The 17,227-nt window shown below is 26.4% G+C and overlaps 3 protein-coding genes across 3 annotated transcripts; 1 reads left to right on the top strand and 2 right to left on the bottom strand.

Annotated features, from left to right (window-relative positions):
* Window positions 1-1,512: 1,512 nt before the first annotated feature.
* LOC127287347 (uncharacterized) lies at window positions 1,513-4,417 on the bottom strand. The gene is made up of 4 exons (XM_051314213.1): window positions 4,308-4,417; window positions 2,618-2,967; window positions 2,318-2,537; window positions 1,513-1,855 (listed from the first exon to the last, which is right to left on the bottom strand). Exons 1-4 carry the CDS (start codon window positions 4,415-4,417, stop codon window positions 1,513-1,515), a joined length of 1,023 nt encoding a protein of 340 aa, XP_051170170.1.
* Window positions 4,418-5,440: 1,023 nt separating this feature from the next.
* On the bottom strand, window positions 5,441-6,910 carry LOC127286891 (uncharacterized). The gene is made up of 2 exons (XM_051313518.1): window positions 6,799-6,910; window positions 5,441-6,579 (listed from the first exon to the last, which is right to left on the bottom strand). The coding sequence occupies exon 2, from the start codon at window positions 6,560-6,562 to the stop codon at window positions 5,783-5,785; it is 780 nt and encodes a 259-aa protein (XP_051169475.1). The 5' UTR covers window positions 6,563-6,579; window positions 6,799-6,910; the 3' UTR covers window positions 5,441-5,782.
* A 1,246-nt stretch (window positions 6,911-8,156) lies between these two features.
* On the top strand, window positions 8,157-9,574 carry LOC127287331 (uncharacterized). The gene is made up of 4 exons (XM_051314189.1): window positions 8,157-8,380; window positions 8,806-8,971; window positions 9,214-9,332; window positions 9,414-9,574. The coding sequence occupies exons 1-4, from the start codon at window positions 8,209-8,211 to the stop codon at window positions 9,572-9,574; spliced, it is 618 nt and encodes a 205-aa protein (XP_051170146.1). The 5' UTR covers window positions 8,157-8,208.
* Window positions 9,575-17,227: the final 7,653 nt, after the last annotated feature.

Below are 17,227 nucleotides of genomic sequence, written 5' to 3'. Positions count from 1 at the left end.
AAAATTTTAGAATTTAAATTTGTTTTCTTTTGTGTTTAAATAATGTGGCCTGATGAAATTATTTCCTCCATGTGAAGCCTTGTCTTCCAAATCTTCCAAATTTGCGACGCCTGGACATTAGTCAAAACGCAATAGATCTGATAGATTCACAATCATTTATGGAAACCGCAGCTCTTGAATACATTAACATCTCTGGAAATGCCTTGTCCGTAATTCACCCCTTGACATTCAAACACCTCTCAAATCTCTACGAACTCGACGTAGGGTGGAATCGACTACTGGAATTAACACCAGCCTTGCCGAGAAACATCAAACATCTCTATCTAAAGTCGGTTCTACAATAAGCCCGTCGGACGTGGTCGTGTGACATGACGCTGTTCGTGCTGACGTCACAAAGTAAGTATTGCCAACTGTTTTGAAATGTTCGACGAAAAATAATGTGAAAATAAAGTGTGAAGTATGAATAATGTTATTAAATAAATTGTAGCAATTTGATTTTATTTTCAGTTATTGTTCAATCCTGGAATATTTAATTAGTTTTAAAAAAAATGTGTGGGAATTAAATAAATTGCAAGTTAATTTACAATTGCATTTTCTTTTGAGAAAAGTGTGGTTATGTTTGCGACATATTATGTTTGTATTTTATATTTTTTGTTATTTTTCTAATAAAAGAAAAAAATAATGCAAAATATAAGTCACTTATTATTTTTACTATAAATTATTAAATTTTGACTATTTTATTTAACTACTTAATATCATTTGTTGTATCAGTTAAAACCAAATAATTTAGATGTATATAGAACTTTTAAAACCATTACTGATTTGCAATAATTGAAGAATAAAAAGAAATCGCTGCCAAGTTGAATTGTGAAATTTTGTTTTCATTGGATAAATACAAAATCTCATGCGATTTTCTTTATTTAGATCGACTATTTTTCGTGATTTTAAAATATAATTTTTTTATAATTATAATTATTATTATAATCTTGTAATATAAAATATATTTAATATGTTAAGAGTGACTACAAAAAGCAATACCAAAAGTCATATTTTTTAAGATTTTTAAAGTTTGAAAAATTAATAACTTCGTTATATTTTCGAATAAAAGTTCGCAAATATGTCAATCTATGTGGTTTAAATATTCTTTAGGTTAGTTATGTTAATTTTAAATGTACATAAATATTTTTATAAAATAATGTAAAAAATGTAGGATTATTGGAAATTTTTCAGTTTTAAAATATAAATAACTCCGGATTGGCTTACAGTGGAATGTTTGCTAATGACTTTAAAGACGCGTTTTTAAAATGTCTACAAAAAGTATAAATTGTGTAAATTAATAATTATACATTTTTCTTTATAGTTATTTATTGAATACAAAGAAGACCGCTAGTTTCAGTTTCCATTTCTATTTTGTTGAATTGTTTGACAGACTTTATTTTATTGTAAAAATACAAATCATATTAATAAATATACAATTAAAATCAATATAAATACAAATCAATAATAATAAACCTAGCGCAAAATTCCTTCCTCTGAAATAAAGTATTCGGCAAGCATATTCCTTTGTTGAAAAACACTATCAGGAATTTGAACATTTTCTTGTACGTTAGGGTTGTTTTCATCAATTAATAAATTTTGCCTGTGTTCATTTTCTTGAGTATACATTCTGTCAACTTCATCCAACAGCAATTCTTGCGTAATTATGAAATTATGCAAACAAACTAAAGCCAATACAATGGATATAGAGTTGTCAACTTTAAACTCCAATTTTTTTTTATAAATTGTCCATTTGTTTGTCCATTTGTTTGTCCATAGACCAAAGGAATCCTCAATGGTGTTTCGACCTCTGGCCAATCTAGAAATTGTTATAATTTGAAATAACATATTATAGGTTTAAAGAAATCATTTTCCTTATATGCAAACTCATAAAAACAGCTAAAATTTAAAAACAATATTTATGATTTAAAAAATTATTGAATTTTAAAAATAAAAATGTTTTCAATTCTTTTTAATTTTTTGTTTTATCCAATACACTTAAATTTAATATTCAGTTTCCCAACCAGTATACTAAAATTTAACAATCTATTATTTACAAAAAAAATTATAAATTTTTCAATTGTTTTTAATTATTATTTCCTATTTATAGCTATATATGATCCTTTCAACTAAGCTCTGGTTAAGTTTTAAAAATATGGGAAACTAAAAATAAAGAATATATTCATTATAACGTTTTATGGTTTTCTCAAAGTAATAAGTACATGGTTTTACATACGTGTTACAATTGAAGATTATGAACGTTTATTATTAAATAACTTACCTGTAATTGAAATTGTTTTCAATGTCATTAAGTCTTTGATTCCTATCATAAGGCTTCATTAGGTATCGTCTAAAAGGAAATATTGCATCTCCAATGAAGCAGTATGGTAAAACAATATTTGTCCCGGGTATTTCACCATCAGGTGGTAAATCAACTTCATTGTTTTCTAAAGCTATACTCAAATCGGTGCGCACAAATGCTGCATAGTCACTTATGGAACCTGAAATTTTAATTATTAATTTTTATACACCATATAATAATAATTATTATCTATAACATTACTTTGAAAAATTAAATTACCGTAATTTCCAACGTCCACCCAAGTAAACCTATAAAAAGCATCGCATGCTGCCAATAATTTAAAGCTACAAAACTTTTTGTAATTATAATACATGGTTCCAGAATGAGGAGGTTTTTTGATACGTATTTCCTTCCCATCGATAGCGCCAACACAATTTGGGAAATTCCACTTTTGATAAAAGCCGCGAGCAACAACTTGCCAGTCAAAAGCGTCCTTTCTCGGTAGATAAATGGGTGACAAACACTCCCAGATAATGTTACACACTTCTATTATTATTCTGTATGTAGTCGAGTGACCAATGCGAAAAAAATTTGATGTTGTTCGGTTGCTGTCACCGTTTGCTAAATATCTAAAAAACAAATAAATTACCTACAAATTCAAATAAATTTCACATTGCAACAAATTTTAACAAATAACAAAAAAATTTAATTGAATTTAAAAAATCAAAAGGAAAAAATCCGTTATAGAAGACAATTTTGAAGTACATTAAACTATTAGATGTTGGATAATCATTGTTATTAAAATGTTTTGCTGTTTCCAAAAAATACATTCGAATACATTCAAAACAAATTGATCCTAAAAGAGAAAAATTCCTGTTATAATATTCTCTCAATATATCATCTAAAAATAAGATTTTTTTTTATTTTAATGGGGGAACTTTTAAAGGATTCAGTTCATATTTTTCTTTTCAATTACGATTTTCCGTTTCAAATTTTTAATACTAAAGCAGAGAAAAAGGGAAAAAATTCGCGATTACATCTCTGTTACTTCTCAAGTCAACATAATCTAAATATTAGTGCGAAATTTTTCAAATCTGCAAATTTTTATAAGCTTAGAATTGATTTTTATATAAAAGATAGGTAAAAATGATAATTTTTTTTAATAAAATAATACATTATTTTCAAAGTACAAACATTGAATTATCTAAATTTAAATACACATATAAAACATGATTTTCTGTTTGTTCATACGAAAAATTTCATTTTATTTATTACAAATTATATTGATAGCAATGTTAATTTCATGATTTTATTTATCACATTTTTTATTTAATTTAAATATTCAATTGATTAAAATATATGACGTGCTCTAAAGAAAAGAACTTTAAAAGCAAAAAGGTTTTGGCTATTTTTTGTAATTTTTTGAGTGATAATACATGAAGAGAATCAATCATTAATACAAATCATTGATGATTATGGTTTAATTACATCCAAAATATTTAAAAAATGATTTCGTTTTCATATAATAAAAAAGAAACTTTTAATCATAATATTAATCTATCAAAAACATAACCTATAATACGTTTGCTTCTAAGGTTCTTTTCTTCGGAGCGCGTAACATATTATTTTCTTGAAATTTTAATTATTTCTTTAATATTAGTGTACATATATGCTCAAATTAAGAATATATATTTTGATATAATATACAAAAGGGAAATATAAATAAAATAAAATAAAAGGAATTGGCTTGAATGAAGATTATTTTTATAGAGTGTAATTTTGGTCTTACAAATTTTCACATTTAAAAAATACCGAACTCGTGGTGAACAGAAATCTTTAATTAAATTGTATACTTCTATTTAATTATCTTAGATTATCTTGAAGTAGAAGTATGTTATTTATCCCTCGAGAAAACTTAAATTTTATTAATAATATAAGTATTAATTAAAATTGATTAATTTATACTTACTTTAAAGTTACAATCAATCTAAGCTTTTTTGATAAAGGCCGTCTTCTGCTAACTTTTTGAAGTCTATGTGCGATCATATTATACAAAAGATTAAATTGATCTGGATTCATCCTTGTTATTCGATAAAATTCTTCATGATCACTTGTTAAATAATATAAAAAAAGATTTTGATATGCACCAAATAATTCACGCATGTTGTCTCTTATGTGAGGTTTTACCCACCACCTGCGAAGCCGAGGTCTTGTTTGACACAATTGTGAATAAAAATTGACAATATTTAACCATTGTCCTATAATAGAAATTATAAACACAGCAATAGTGATCATGATGAAAAAAAAGTTTTTTTAAAAAAATCCTTTTTTGTTGTAAGTTTTTGAAAGCACAGAAGGGAATTCTAACCAAACTCGAAACACCGTCAAAATGAGTTGGATCATTGAGATAGTAAAATGTAAATAGAAGGGTATATTTTATTGAAGAGGGAAAATTTACAGATGGAGCTGAAGTCGTTAGTTGCACGAAAATTTAAATTTTCACTTTCCTTATTTAAAAAAAGATGTAAAATATAAATAATATATAAAACCTGGACAGTTAAAAGGGAAACAATCAATATCATTATTTTACATACAATTCAGATCAGAAAGAATATCGAAATTTTTATCCAAATTTTATTTCTGTTATGTGTAAAACATACTTTACAATCATTTTTAAGTAATTATGTATTTATCAATCATTTTTCGCATAAATTTGAAGATTTTTGAATTATAATGTGGTAATATGTAACAGCAATTTTAGTATCGGTTTTTTCGATTAACAATAACTTGATTTACACTTACATATAAATTTTCAACCGAAAGATATGACTTTATATAAAAGTAACCAGTATTTTCTTATACATAAACCCTCTAACAACAAACATATCTAAGTACAATACTAATACATCACAATGAAGCGTGCTTGCAAAGATTTTTATATTGTACGATACAATAAGACACAACAATTTTTTATAGTATTATATCCATAAACTTTACTCAACAATAAAATTTTAAATATAATATTATGCTTAATGAACTCGAAAAGTAATCAAGTTCCTCATATATTAAAAGTAAATTTTTCAAAAAATTATGAGCAAGGAATTTCGGACGAAACTCGGTGGATTGATCCTTATATATTAATACTCTAAGAGCATACTTTTCTCTTATTCCTTAAATTAAAAAATTTTTTTGGTTGAGCACTTAATCTATTTTAAAACAGTCTTTGTTAAAAGTTTTTAAATTTTATGAATTACGATGTTGAAAACAATTCAATTGTGTCCAAAATTTCTGGCAGTATTTCTCGTTGCTTGTTTAAAGGTAGACGTATAAACTTTCTTTGTATAATATTGAAATAGCCATCTGCTGTTGTTGAAATGAAACTATCATTTCCACCTCTGTTTTGTTTCCAATTTACATAATTTTGTAATGTATTAGCGGTAGATATCAATGTTGGTGTTGATTAATTTCTTTTGAAAACATTGAAACTGGCACAGGCACTGGTCTTGCTTGATTGAAAAATGTAGATTTTGTCGAAACTGAAGATTTATGAGGTCTTGGAGACACCGAGTCTGAAGCAAGTGAGGGACCTGCTGAAATCGATTTTGATAAACTCAGTGATCGTTTTGAAGTAGAATCCCTAGTCGATAATGGGAGCAGTGAAGGTGAATTTACTGACGGGTTTGTCAAAACATTAAAATCAGAAAATGGATCCTCTTGCAATGGAACAGTTTTACCAAGAGAGTCAGGTGTAAAATCCAAATGTTGAGGTCTTGCAGACACCGAAGATGAAGCAATTGTGTAGCCAGATGAAATCTGTTTCGATAAATTTAATGATTGTTTGGAAAAAGTAGAATCTGCAATAGTTAATGGGAGTAATGCAGGTGAATATACTGATGGGTTTGTTGAAACATTTAAATCAAGAAATGTTTGCTCTTGCAATAGAACATTTTCACCAGGAGAGTCGCCTGGAAAATCAAAATGTTTGACATGTTTCTGTTGATCCTTATTTTTTGACGAAAATATTGTAGATTCATTTCTTGAAGGAACTGTTAAAATAATCGAATCAACTAATGTTTTTTGTTGCAGTACACCATTTTCACCAAGGGATCCGTTTGATTGTTGCGTAAAATCAAAATTTTCAACACGACTTTGTTGATCGATATTTTCCTTATCGGACCCCATAAGAAATGTTCCACTGGATTCTTCCCCATCATTTACAAGCATAAAGTCAGTTGATGATTCTGCAAAGAATTTTTTAGAATAAAATCTTTAATTAACTATTTATTATAATTTCAAATAATTATTTAAGATTTTTAGAACTTTATAATTTTCATAAACTCATATAAAAAATTCAATTTTGTGACAAATAATATTTATCTGCTTGATTTTTATAAAAAAATTTATTTAAAAATCAGTTCATTCGAGTCGCTAAATTAGATAATTAGATTTGGTACACATACTTATGTCTAAAAAACAAGTTTCGCTATCCTAGTCAATCGTTATTAGAAATAAGATTATTTAGTAATGATATAAAGAAACCAGAATTTTGAGTATCCACCTCCATGGTTTTCAAAAACGAGACAGTCTTAAATGATTTTTCACTGAAATAAAAAACGCATATACATTACGTAGATGTGAAATAATTTAGGTATCTTATTGAATTATAAATATAATTAGAGCAATACATTACTTTTTATGAGTAATAAATGGAGCCAAAAACTGGAAGTCGTGAAAATATGGCCAGTGAGTCAAATTTTTTTTATGCTTCCTCACAAATTTGTCGCGCAGTAATTGCCAATATTTTTTCGGATCTGAAGAGTAACAAATATTACTGTGAATACAATTAATAAACTTTTAATAAGCAAGGAACAATATATTTTCGTTTTCAGAATTATTATAAAAAAAATTTTAATAATAAAATTTGTTTGAACGAATTTCATCGATATGAAACAGTTCTTTTAAAAAATGTCGTAAAAATGGTAAATAATAGTCTAATTTAATTTATTAGTTTCCTCTATAAAGAATTTGTTTTTTCTTTTAATATTACAATAAAGGTTTAACAAAAATTAACATTTACAATTTTTTATTTAACAACAGTTTTAGTAAGTATAAATTATTTGGGAATAAAAACTCATGAAGTATTAAATAATGAAATAGAATTCTCAGCATTATAAAACAATTTGTGCCAATATAGTTCATAAAAGCGAAGAGTAAAAGATGATTAATAATGATAATTTTAGAATAAAAATAATTAAATTTTTCCTGCAATGATAACGACAATAAGTAAGAGTTACAATAAAAGTATTACAACTGAGCAAAAGTTTATTATCATTTATTGACATAATAACTTACCATCTATTTTGAATTCATTTTGTTGTAACAAAGTCTGTAATTTATACCAATTTTTCTGTCTCTTTGTATCATCTTTCACTTTTTTAGATGGATTGTAAATCCAATCGTTGATTTCAATTATTTTCAAAAATCGCACAACATTAGGATCTCTTTTACTGTCATCATTCATGTTCTTTTAAACAAAAAGGAAAACTTTTAAACAACCGATATTTGAAGTTTAATCAATCGCAACAGCCAAGCAAGATTAAACAAATAAACAACATAGATGGGTATAAATGAAACGCTGGCGAGATGTATGATCAATGATTTGATAGAATGATTATAGATGTCGCACAAAACTTTTTGCTTAGGGCTTAACTTTTTCAAATTACATGTGAATACACCTTTAAATAAATATCGACTTTGATATCTACAAATAACTTGATCATTATATCAAGTAGGTGAAGACACAGTTTCCACATTTCCTTGCTCTCTGTTTTCCATCACGATTATAATTGTTGAGATTCCAAGTGTTAATCATGTCTGAAATAAACGAAATCCATCAAGAGGAAATATTAATTCAGTTAGTAGAACAAAAAAAATGTTTATTTGACAAATCATCAAAAAGTTACATGGACAAAGTTAAAAAAAATCATGCCTGGGAAGATGTTGGAAATAATTTTTTCGATATAACGGGAATCCTAATTGAAAGTAAGTTCATGTATCGTTTTTAATCAATACAATAGTGCATTGTGCACCAAGTACAGATAGAAGCTGTTTTTCGACGAGTTTAAAACTGTACATTCTTGTAAAACAGCGGTTTGAAATTTCCTTGTGTGGAAATTACTTTTGTGCAATAATAATAACTCTACACGACGAAAAGCACCTTAGCTCCCAAAAACTTTAGAGTATATTTTTTATGTTCTTAGTGAAAATAAACAGAGAAAAAAAATTTTTAATACAAAACAATCATCTTTAAGTCTTTCTTATCTTCAAACAATTTGATAAAATTTAATCTGAATTTACCTAATTAACATGAAACTTTTTATGAAGTTGAAACTAGCATTAAAATTTTTGGGAGCTTAGGTGCTTTTTGTCGTATTGTGTCACATGTATATTACAAAAAAATTTTACAGGCAAACAAATTCAAAACAAATGGAAGAGATTGAAGGAAAAATATTCTGAAGAACGGAAAAAAGTAGTCATCTACGTTCCTTCTGGTTCCGCTGCTCAAGAATATGTGAGCAATTGGCCTCATTATAATGCAATGCAATTTTTGAAGCCCTTTGTTGATTCTCGAAGGTCTTTATAAAATATTAATAATTGTAGAGTAGATATAGATATTAAACATTAAAACATTTAATATAGTCACAATTAATTTATGTTTAATTCTTTAGAGTAATAATGGTTTTATCGAGACACAATTTTTTGTATCTATTCTTAGATAACTGTATTCCTAATTTTACTGTTCGATTTTAAAATAAAGAATTATTACGGCAATAATTTTATGAATAATAGTTGATTATTTTTATCTTTTTATGCAGTACAAGGTCTAATTTTAAAAGACCAGGAAAAGAAGTTGGTCAAAATATGGATGCAGTAAGCGATTCATATAGTGATTTCAGTGATTCTGATGGAGAAAATCCACAAACTTCTAGAGATGGTAGTAGCAATTTAAAGCAATTTCTTTATGAAATTTTTAGCGTCTCTTGACAGCTTTTAATTTTATTTTCTACAATTGCAGATAGCAACGATGCATCGCATGAAATAAATCCTCCAGTTGACTATAGAACAAATGATTATCTTCTGATGATAAAAGAAACATGGAAGACCTTGTCACCGAAGAAGAAAAGGAAATGCTTTGAAAAAATAGACGTTATTTTGGATGAAGCAATGAAGAAATAACTACTATGTTAAAATACATTTGTAATAAATGGAAATAAAGTTCATTTATGTGATACTTTTTTCGTTCTGCCATAATTCTATATAACTTTTTTCGATTATCTGTAATTATCTTTTTCTTTATAACTTAAATTTTCATATTTAAATCCTAATTGAATAATTGACATATTGTAAATAAATACGTTTTGGAATAGAATTATTCTAAAAAAAAGTCTACAAATGTACAATTAATTTTTTTTGTTCTCTATTTCAAAAATTGAAAACATACTATTTCTTTAAAAAAGAATAAATACTATTTATTTTCTTTAATTTTTATTATATATCAAACTTGATTTATATCATTATAATAATTTTTAATTTAATAATGACAATTATTCGTCAAAATATTTACTGCATATGAACCCAGCAAACACTGTTATATATCTGTTCTAGAACTGTTACAAATTTCTTGAGAACATGTTCTGTAACTGGTTAAGAACGTGTGAGTCACTGGTTACGCAAAACGTCGTACTCAGCAGGTATGTTCAGATATGTAACAAATCTAGAACGCGGTTACAAAGTCATTTGTAACAGTTCTAGAACTGTGTTGTAACAACTATGAAAAGTGGTATGTAACCAGTAAGGAACAGAGTTCTGTATTTGTTACATAACTAAATTACGTAACAGGGATAAAAAAATATTATGAGGCATTTTTTGTCAACGCGGACACCCCCCTCTCGCCCAAATTCTTTTCATTTTAAATTCATGTTTAATGGCTTAAATTTTAGTTAAAGGAATATACTTTTGAAATCTGAGTGGCATATTTCCAAATACAAAGGGCTAAAAAGGCCTCAAGCATTACTTTTTGGATTGTTCAAAATGAATTAGAGTAACTTTTTATTGGTAAATTTAAAGAATAACCTTTATATTGGATCCTATATTTTGTTTTTGGATATTTGCCACTCAGATTTCAAAAGTATATTCCTTTAACTAAAATTTAAGCCATTAAACATGAATTTAAAATGAAAAGAATTTGGGCGAGAGGGGTGTCCGCGTTGACAAAGAATGCCTCTATATATGTGTTACGTAAACGTATCACAGTGTAGGAACAAAAATCTATATTTGTGACATAACATTGTTTCAGTATGAATATGTATCATAGTTCTTTAAATGAGAAGAACAGTATAATGTAACAACGATCTAGTGTTGTTATACATGTTGTTCCGAAATTTCCAAGACATTTGGGTATTTTGTAACGATCTTATTTTTGAGAAAAAGAAACTTAAATGAAAGATTGTTCAGAATAACAAAATCAAAGTGCACATTTTAACATATTTTGCTATTCTGAACAAATTTTTAAATTTTTTTGTCAAAAAGGCTATTATTACGAGATATCCAGACATCCCTAAAATTTTAGGACACCCTGTACTATTGTGGTGCATAATAAAGTTGTTATTAAGTTATATAATTTATATTTAACACATTCTTATGTCATTAAAAAATTAAATGTAAATGTTTATATCGAGTTAATTTGATTTGACTTTATATATTATTATTATTATATTATATACTTTATATATATTTAAGACAAAGGACAGCTACATAACATTGTTCCTACACAGTTCTAGAACTACGTTGGAACATCACTTGCAGATCATTTGTGACTGTCGTGTTATAGACATGTTACATAACATTGTTATAGAACTGTGACGTTATCATAATATAGAACAGTTCTGTCACTCTTTTGTAACAATGTTCTAGAATTCAATGACAATGAGGTTATATAACAGATTCGTAACCAACTTGTAACAACTGTTCTGTAAAACTGTGACATCACTGTTATAGAACATTTATAGAACGTGTTTGCTGGGAATGTTTAGCATTAACAATATTTTTAAATTGGAGTTGAATTTATTTTAATTTTATACTGCATTATAATTCAATTTTTATAGTTATTTTATAATATAAAATACAAACATAATATGTCGCAAACATAACCACACTTTTCTCAAAAGAAAATGCAATTGTAAATTAACTTGCAATTTATTTAATTCCCACACATTTTTTTCTAAAACTAATTAAATATTCCAGGATTGAACAATAACTGAAAATAAAATCAAATTGCTACAATTTATTTAATAACATTATTCATACTTCACACTTTATTTTCACATTATTTTTCGTCGAACATTTCAAAACAGTTGGCAATACTTACTTTGTGACGTCAGCACGAACAGCGTCATGTCACACGACCACGTCCGACGGGCTTATTGTAGAACCGACTTAACAATGAATCGTCTCGTATCACTGCCTGGACTCGCATCCAAAGATCTTTCCCTACCAGTCTTAAGAACTCTGGACATCAGTGCAAATGGAATTGAGAGAATTATGCCGGGTACACTCAGTGGATTAGTCAGTTTAAATTATTTAAAATTTGCATAATTTTTTAAATTATTATTTAATTAACGAATTTTAATAATTTTCAAGAAAATTTCAATCGATTTGATTGTTTTTTCAATACAATTTATTTTAAAAATTCAAAAGAAGAAATTATAAGGTTTTTATGTTTTTCAAAAATATATTTTTGACACCAAACATCAGAATGTTTGTAGTAATTTTAGAAATTTGTTACTTTTCCAGTAAATCTAATAAAGTTTCCCCCTCAATATATTATATATTAGTGATGAAATATTTAAAATTTTAACATTTTTCAATTAAATAAATTTGAAATGACAAGTAATTCAATATTTCCGTAATTTGCTTTATTATATTTAAGTTCAACTATAAAGGAAAAAGACTTATGTTTCCAAGTTTTGACAAATTTGGAAATATGGTAAAATAATAATTCGAAATTAAACTTTTTCTAAGTTTCAGTAAATTATTTTCAATTTTGTTTTTATGATATTGAAAAGTGAACCGCATTTTACCTTCGACCATCGCTTTCTCGTGAAATCTTTTATAACATAATAAAATTGTTTGTCAGTTTACATGTAATGTGTCTTTTCTATGATTTGTAAAGTTATCTGAGCTTGTCTTCACTTTTCGCTAATAAACAATTTAACCAATAAAAAAATTGAAACAGAATTCTATTAGGCAATATTATCTAAGTTACTTACGTGCTAACTTTCAATTTCTATTTTTGAAAAATTCTTGACGAGAAAATAAGAAATTTATATTTTGTTAAGCGAAGTGAATTAATGAAAGTATGATTTTGTTAGAAAATAAATTCAGTTCAATGAGTATGTTACTAGTAAAAGAGAATTGAAAATTACGAATAAAGAACAAGCCTATATGGCCAAAGGAAGATGGATAAATTTGCACAAAAATTCCATTATTGTATACACTTAATCCTGAAGCAGCAAATGCTCTAGACCTGGCATCTTCCGGTTTCATGGAATTTTTTCTCGCATAATGCGTTTATCCAAAACAAACAGGAATACCTACAAAGAAAATATTAATAAAATGTTCAATTAAATACTCAAATAATATAAAAATTATTATATTTATTACAAACCCTGGCGGATTCGATTTGCGTAATGTCTACTTAACTAAGTGGACTTTAGGTAGACATTAGGTAAACATGTAAAAAAAGGTATAGAAAAGCTATTAATCGACTTATTATGATAAAAAAAAGTTGATAAAAGGGTAAATGAATGTTTATACAGTAAATTCGTACAAAATTTGTAATTAATAAAGCATTAAATAATTAATAATGAATGGAAATGTGCGCGAGGTACCTGATCAGTTCAGCTGTACAATTATTTTCGTGCTATTTTCATGAAAAGAATATAAATTAACGGCAAAAACAATTGATATTTATAAAAAAGTGTAAAATTGATTTAATTTGAGTGTTTGCAATACGAATTATTAAATAATAATTAAGTTTTTATCAAATGTGAATAGTGTTGTGAAAACCTGTGAAAACTAATGAGTTACTACATTACCGATCGCATATGATAATAAAAAGTTCTCGATGAGTGTAACAAAAAAGCTGCAATCATGTCCGTAATTTTGGACGAGAAACAATTATGAAATCAATAATTATTTGTATAACTTTATTCTGCATTTTAAAATTCACTTTTTATTTTCTTTCAAAGCAAAAGCTTGGAAGAAAACATGCTCGCACTGTATTGTAAAAACTGGTGGTGCCATCTCTGGCAATCTCGGAAATTATGTACTTGGTTAAATTGCAGCTTTTTTGTTACACTCATCGAGAACTTTTTATTATCATATGCGATCGGTAATGTAGTAACTCATTAGTTTTCACAGGTTTTCACAACACTATTCACATTTGATAAAAACTTAATTATTATTTAATAATTCGTATTGCAAACACTCAAATTAAATCAATTTTACACTTTTTTATAAATATCAATTGTTTTTGCCGTTAATTTATATTCTTTTCATGAAAATAGCACGAAAATAATTGTACAGCTGAACTGATCAGGTACCTCGCGCACCTTTCCATTCATTATTAATTATTTAATGCTTTATTAATTACAAATTTTGTACGAATTTACTCTATAAACATTCATTTACCCTTTTATCAACTTTTTTTATCATAATAAGTCGATTAATAGCTTTTCTATATGTTTTTTTACATGTTTACCTAATGTCTACCTAAAGTCCACTTAGTTAAGTAGACATTACGCAAATCGAATCCGCCAGGGAAAATACAAATATTGTTGTTGACCAAAAAATTATCTCACCAACGCAAAAACATTGTATTAGAAATGGTATATAAGCATCTTGATAATTAGCAGAAATATTGCTTGAATTTTAAATATTTGCGTCATGTTGCATTAAATATCTCAAATGATTGTTTTCTGTTTCATCTGCAATACACATCTATAAAAATAAAAGATTTTGCAACGAATAAAATCAATATTATCATATAATTTTAATATTTTCGAATATATTCTATCAACTACCTTGTAAACAAGATGCTAGATGTGAACAATTCTTTCTAACACGTTGCTGAGCAGTTTGCTTTAACACTTTTAGAAGTCTTAGTTTTATCGTATAGTCAACTATTGTTTCAGAATAAAAAGTTGGTTATTAGAATATTAATTTAAAAGGTTTTTTACAAATGTGTTAGAGTTATTTATACTTTCATAGTACAAATTTTTAAGACGAGACATAAATTTAAAAAGTTGTATCAAAAGCAAATAATTGAAAAAATCACTAGAAGTACAGAAAAAAGTAGTAGCGTAAAGTAAATTTATCAAATTTATAATCGAAAGTATTATTAAAAATTTGACAATGAATAGAAAATAAAATAGAACATATACTATAAAATATTTTTTATTTTTTAAAAAATTTTTCTCTGTAAAAACAGAGAATTTTTTAATAATTCTTTAAAAGTAAAGAAAATTTTCCTCGAAGGAAATGTAAATTAATTATCCAGATTGTATCATTTTAAACATTCTGGAAAAGTAACAATTCAAAATTTTTTTATTCAAGAAAAAGTTTTAGAAATGTCAAGGAATTTTAAAAATTAAATTTTTCGCTCACCTAATTCTTTTGTTCTTCAGTAACTCTCAATTTCTCTTCTGTTTCTTTCTAGCTTCTATAGCTCTCTTATTGTTCTTTTTCATATTTGCTTCAGATGTTCTCTTTTTATTTTATTTTTACTGCTTTTTTCAGCCATTCAGTCGTAGGAAAAACCTTTCACCATACATCCAAGAACCACTCTTTTGTGTAACAACAAAATTTCCTTCCGAAGTATTTAACTTTAATCTGAAATTGAATTTTTTTCCATGGAAAAATAAGCACAGATTTTTTCGTCTTAACTTGCAAATCATAATTTTGTGAAATTTGATATTTTTAATTCATTCCTGTGAATGTTTTATTTCTCCTGCAAACAAGAAACAAAATCTTTATTTATAATTTTAATTTTTTTCAATTTTTAATTTGAAAAGGGAAAAATACCAGAAAAATACAAATTAATATCGAAAGAAAGGAAATTTTAAATTATGATCGAAAGAAGAAAAATTTGAATTAAAATCGAAAGAGGAAAAGTTCGAATCAAAATCGAAAAAGTGGTAAGAGGAAAAAAGATGAGTTTGAATTAATATTGAAAAAAGAAAAATTCGAATAAAAATAAAAAGAAAAGAAAAATAAATAAAAGAAACGTTGGAATTCAAATCATAAAATTGAAAAATTGAATAAAAGGGAAGAAGGAAAGCTCTAATTTGAAATTAAAAGGAAAGATAAATTGACTTCAAAAACAAATAACCTGTAGTCTTGTACACTTTTAACCTTCGCTTGACAAGATGCCCACCCAGGGTGGGCCAGACAAATTGAAATTGCCATATCTTCTAAAGTTTTGCCTTAATTGAATTGCGATTTTAAGTCACTGAACAAAATCTTAAGAACTTTCAAAAAATGTAAAAACAAATTTTTAAAAAAAATTTCTTCTTGATTATTTATAACTTTTATCAATGTATGTACGGAGATAACCGGGATGATTCAGATATTTTTTTAATTCTATTTTACAAAAAGACTTGAAATCATGCAGACTTTTCACTGTGAGTGTTTTATGATGTCAAATAATAGATATAAAAAATATTATATTGCATTTTTCATTTGTTTAAACAATTTATTGTTATTATTTACTAACTTTTTTTGTTCTGCACCTAGAAAGATGCAGTTTTTTTCTAATTTTGCAATTTATCAAGCCGAATATAATAAAAGATAGATTTGATGTAAAATTATTAATTCAACAATTGTTTAAACAATTTATTGTTGTTATTTACTAACTTTTTTTGTACGGCACCTGGAAAGTTGCCGTTTTTTTCTAATTTTGCAACTCATCAAGCCGAATATAATAAAAGATAGATTTGATGTAAAATTGTAAATTCAACAATTGTTTAAACAATTGTTAAATTAGTAAATTTATGTCATATCTGTCTGGCTATATTATATTCGGTTTGATAAATTGCAAAATTAGGAAAAAACTGCATCTTTCTAGGTACACTACAAGAAAGTTAATAAATAACAACAATAAATTGTTTAAACAATCGTTTGAATACTAAATTCATATAAAATCTTCATGTTTATTATGTTGAGCTTGTTAAGTTGCAAAATTAGAAAAAATTGCAATTTTCTAGGAATATTATGAAGAATGTTAATAAATAGCAACAATTATTTGTTTAAACAATTTATAATAATAGTTGTTGCAAATTGAATTATATATTTTATTTTATTTATAACCTTTGAATTAATAACTACGAAGAAAAGGTAACAAATTTATAAAATTCTTCTACTGTCGTATGTATATTTGAAAAAGTTATAAATTATTAATAATAAATTGTTTAAACAAATAAAAAATCAACAAAACATTAATAAAATATATTATTTGGTAACATATAACAATTTTGGGAAAAAACTGAATGATTCTAAGTTTTTATTGCAATATACAAAGAAGAAAACATTTGGCCCACCCTGGGTGGGATCTTGTCAACCGTGTATATAAAAAGTATCCAGTCCGGCGAAGGTTAAACCCTTCGTGTCGCATTCTCCGTTTTATCCTCCTCGCAGAATCACAAATTTTTATTCAAACCCGTTCGTACATGGTCCCATCCAAACCGTACGAAAGAATCCCTCATTCATTAAATAGGCCTCAACTTGAAATGAAATTGCATTTTTACCTACTCCAGATAATCCTGCCAGCCA

Source organism: Leptopilina boulardi, unplaced genomic scaffold (assembly GCF_019393585.1).
Source record: "Leptopilina boulardi isolate dan_hultmark-lab unplaced genomic scaffold, ZJU_Lbou_2.1 LbouV2_122, whole genome shotgun sequence".
NCBI lineage: Eukaryota > Metazoa > Arthropoda > Insecta > Hymenoptera > Figitidae > Leptopilina > Leptopilina boulardi.
Note: the sequence above shows the minus strand (reverse complement) of the source record. Positions and strands in the feature narration are given on the sequence as shown.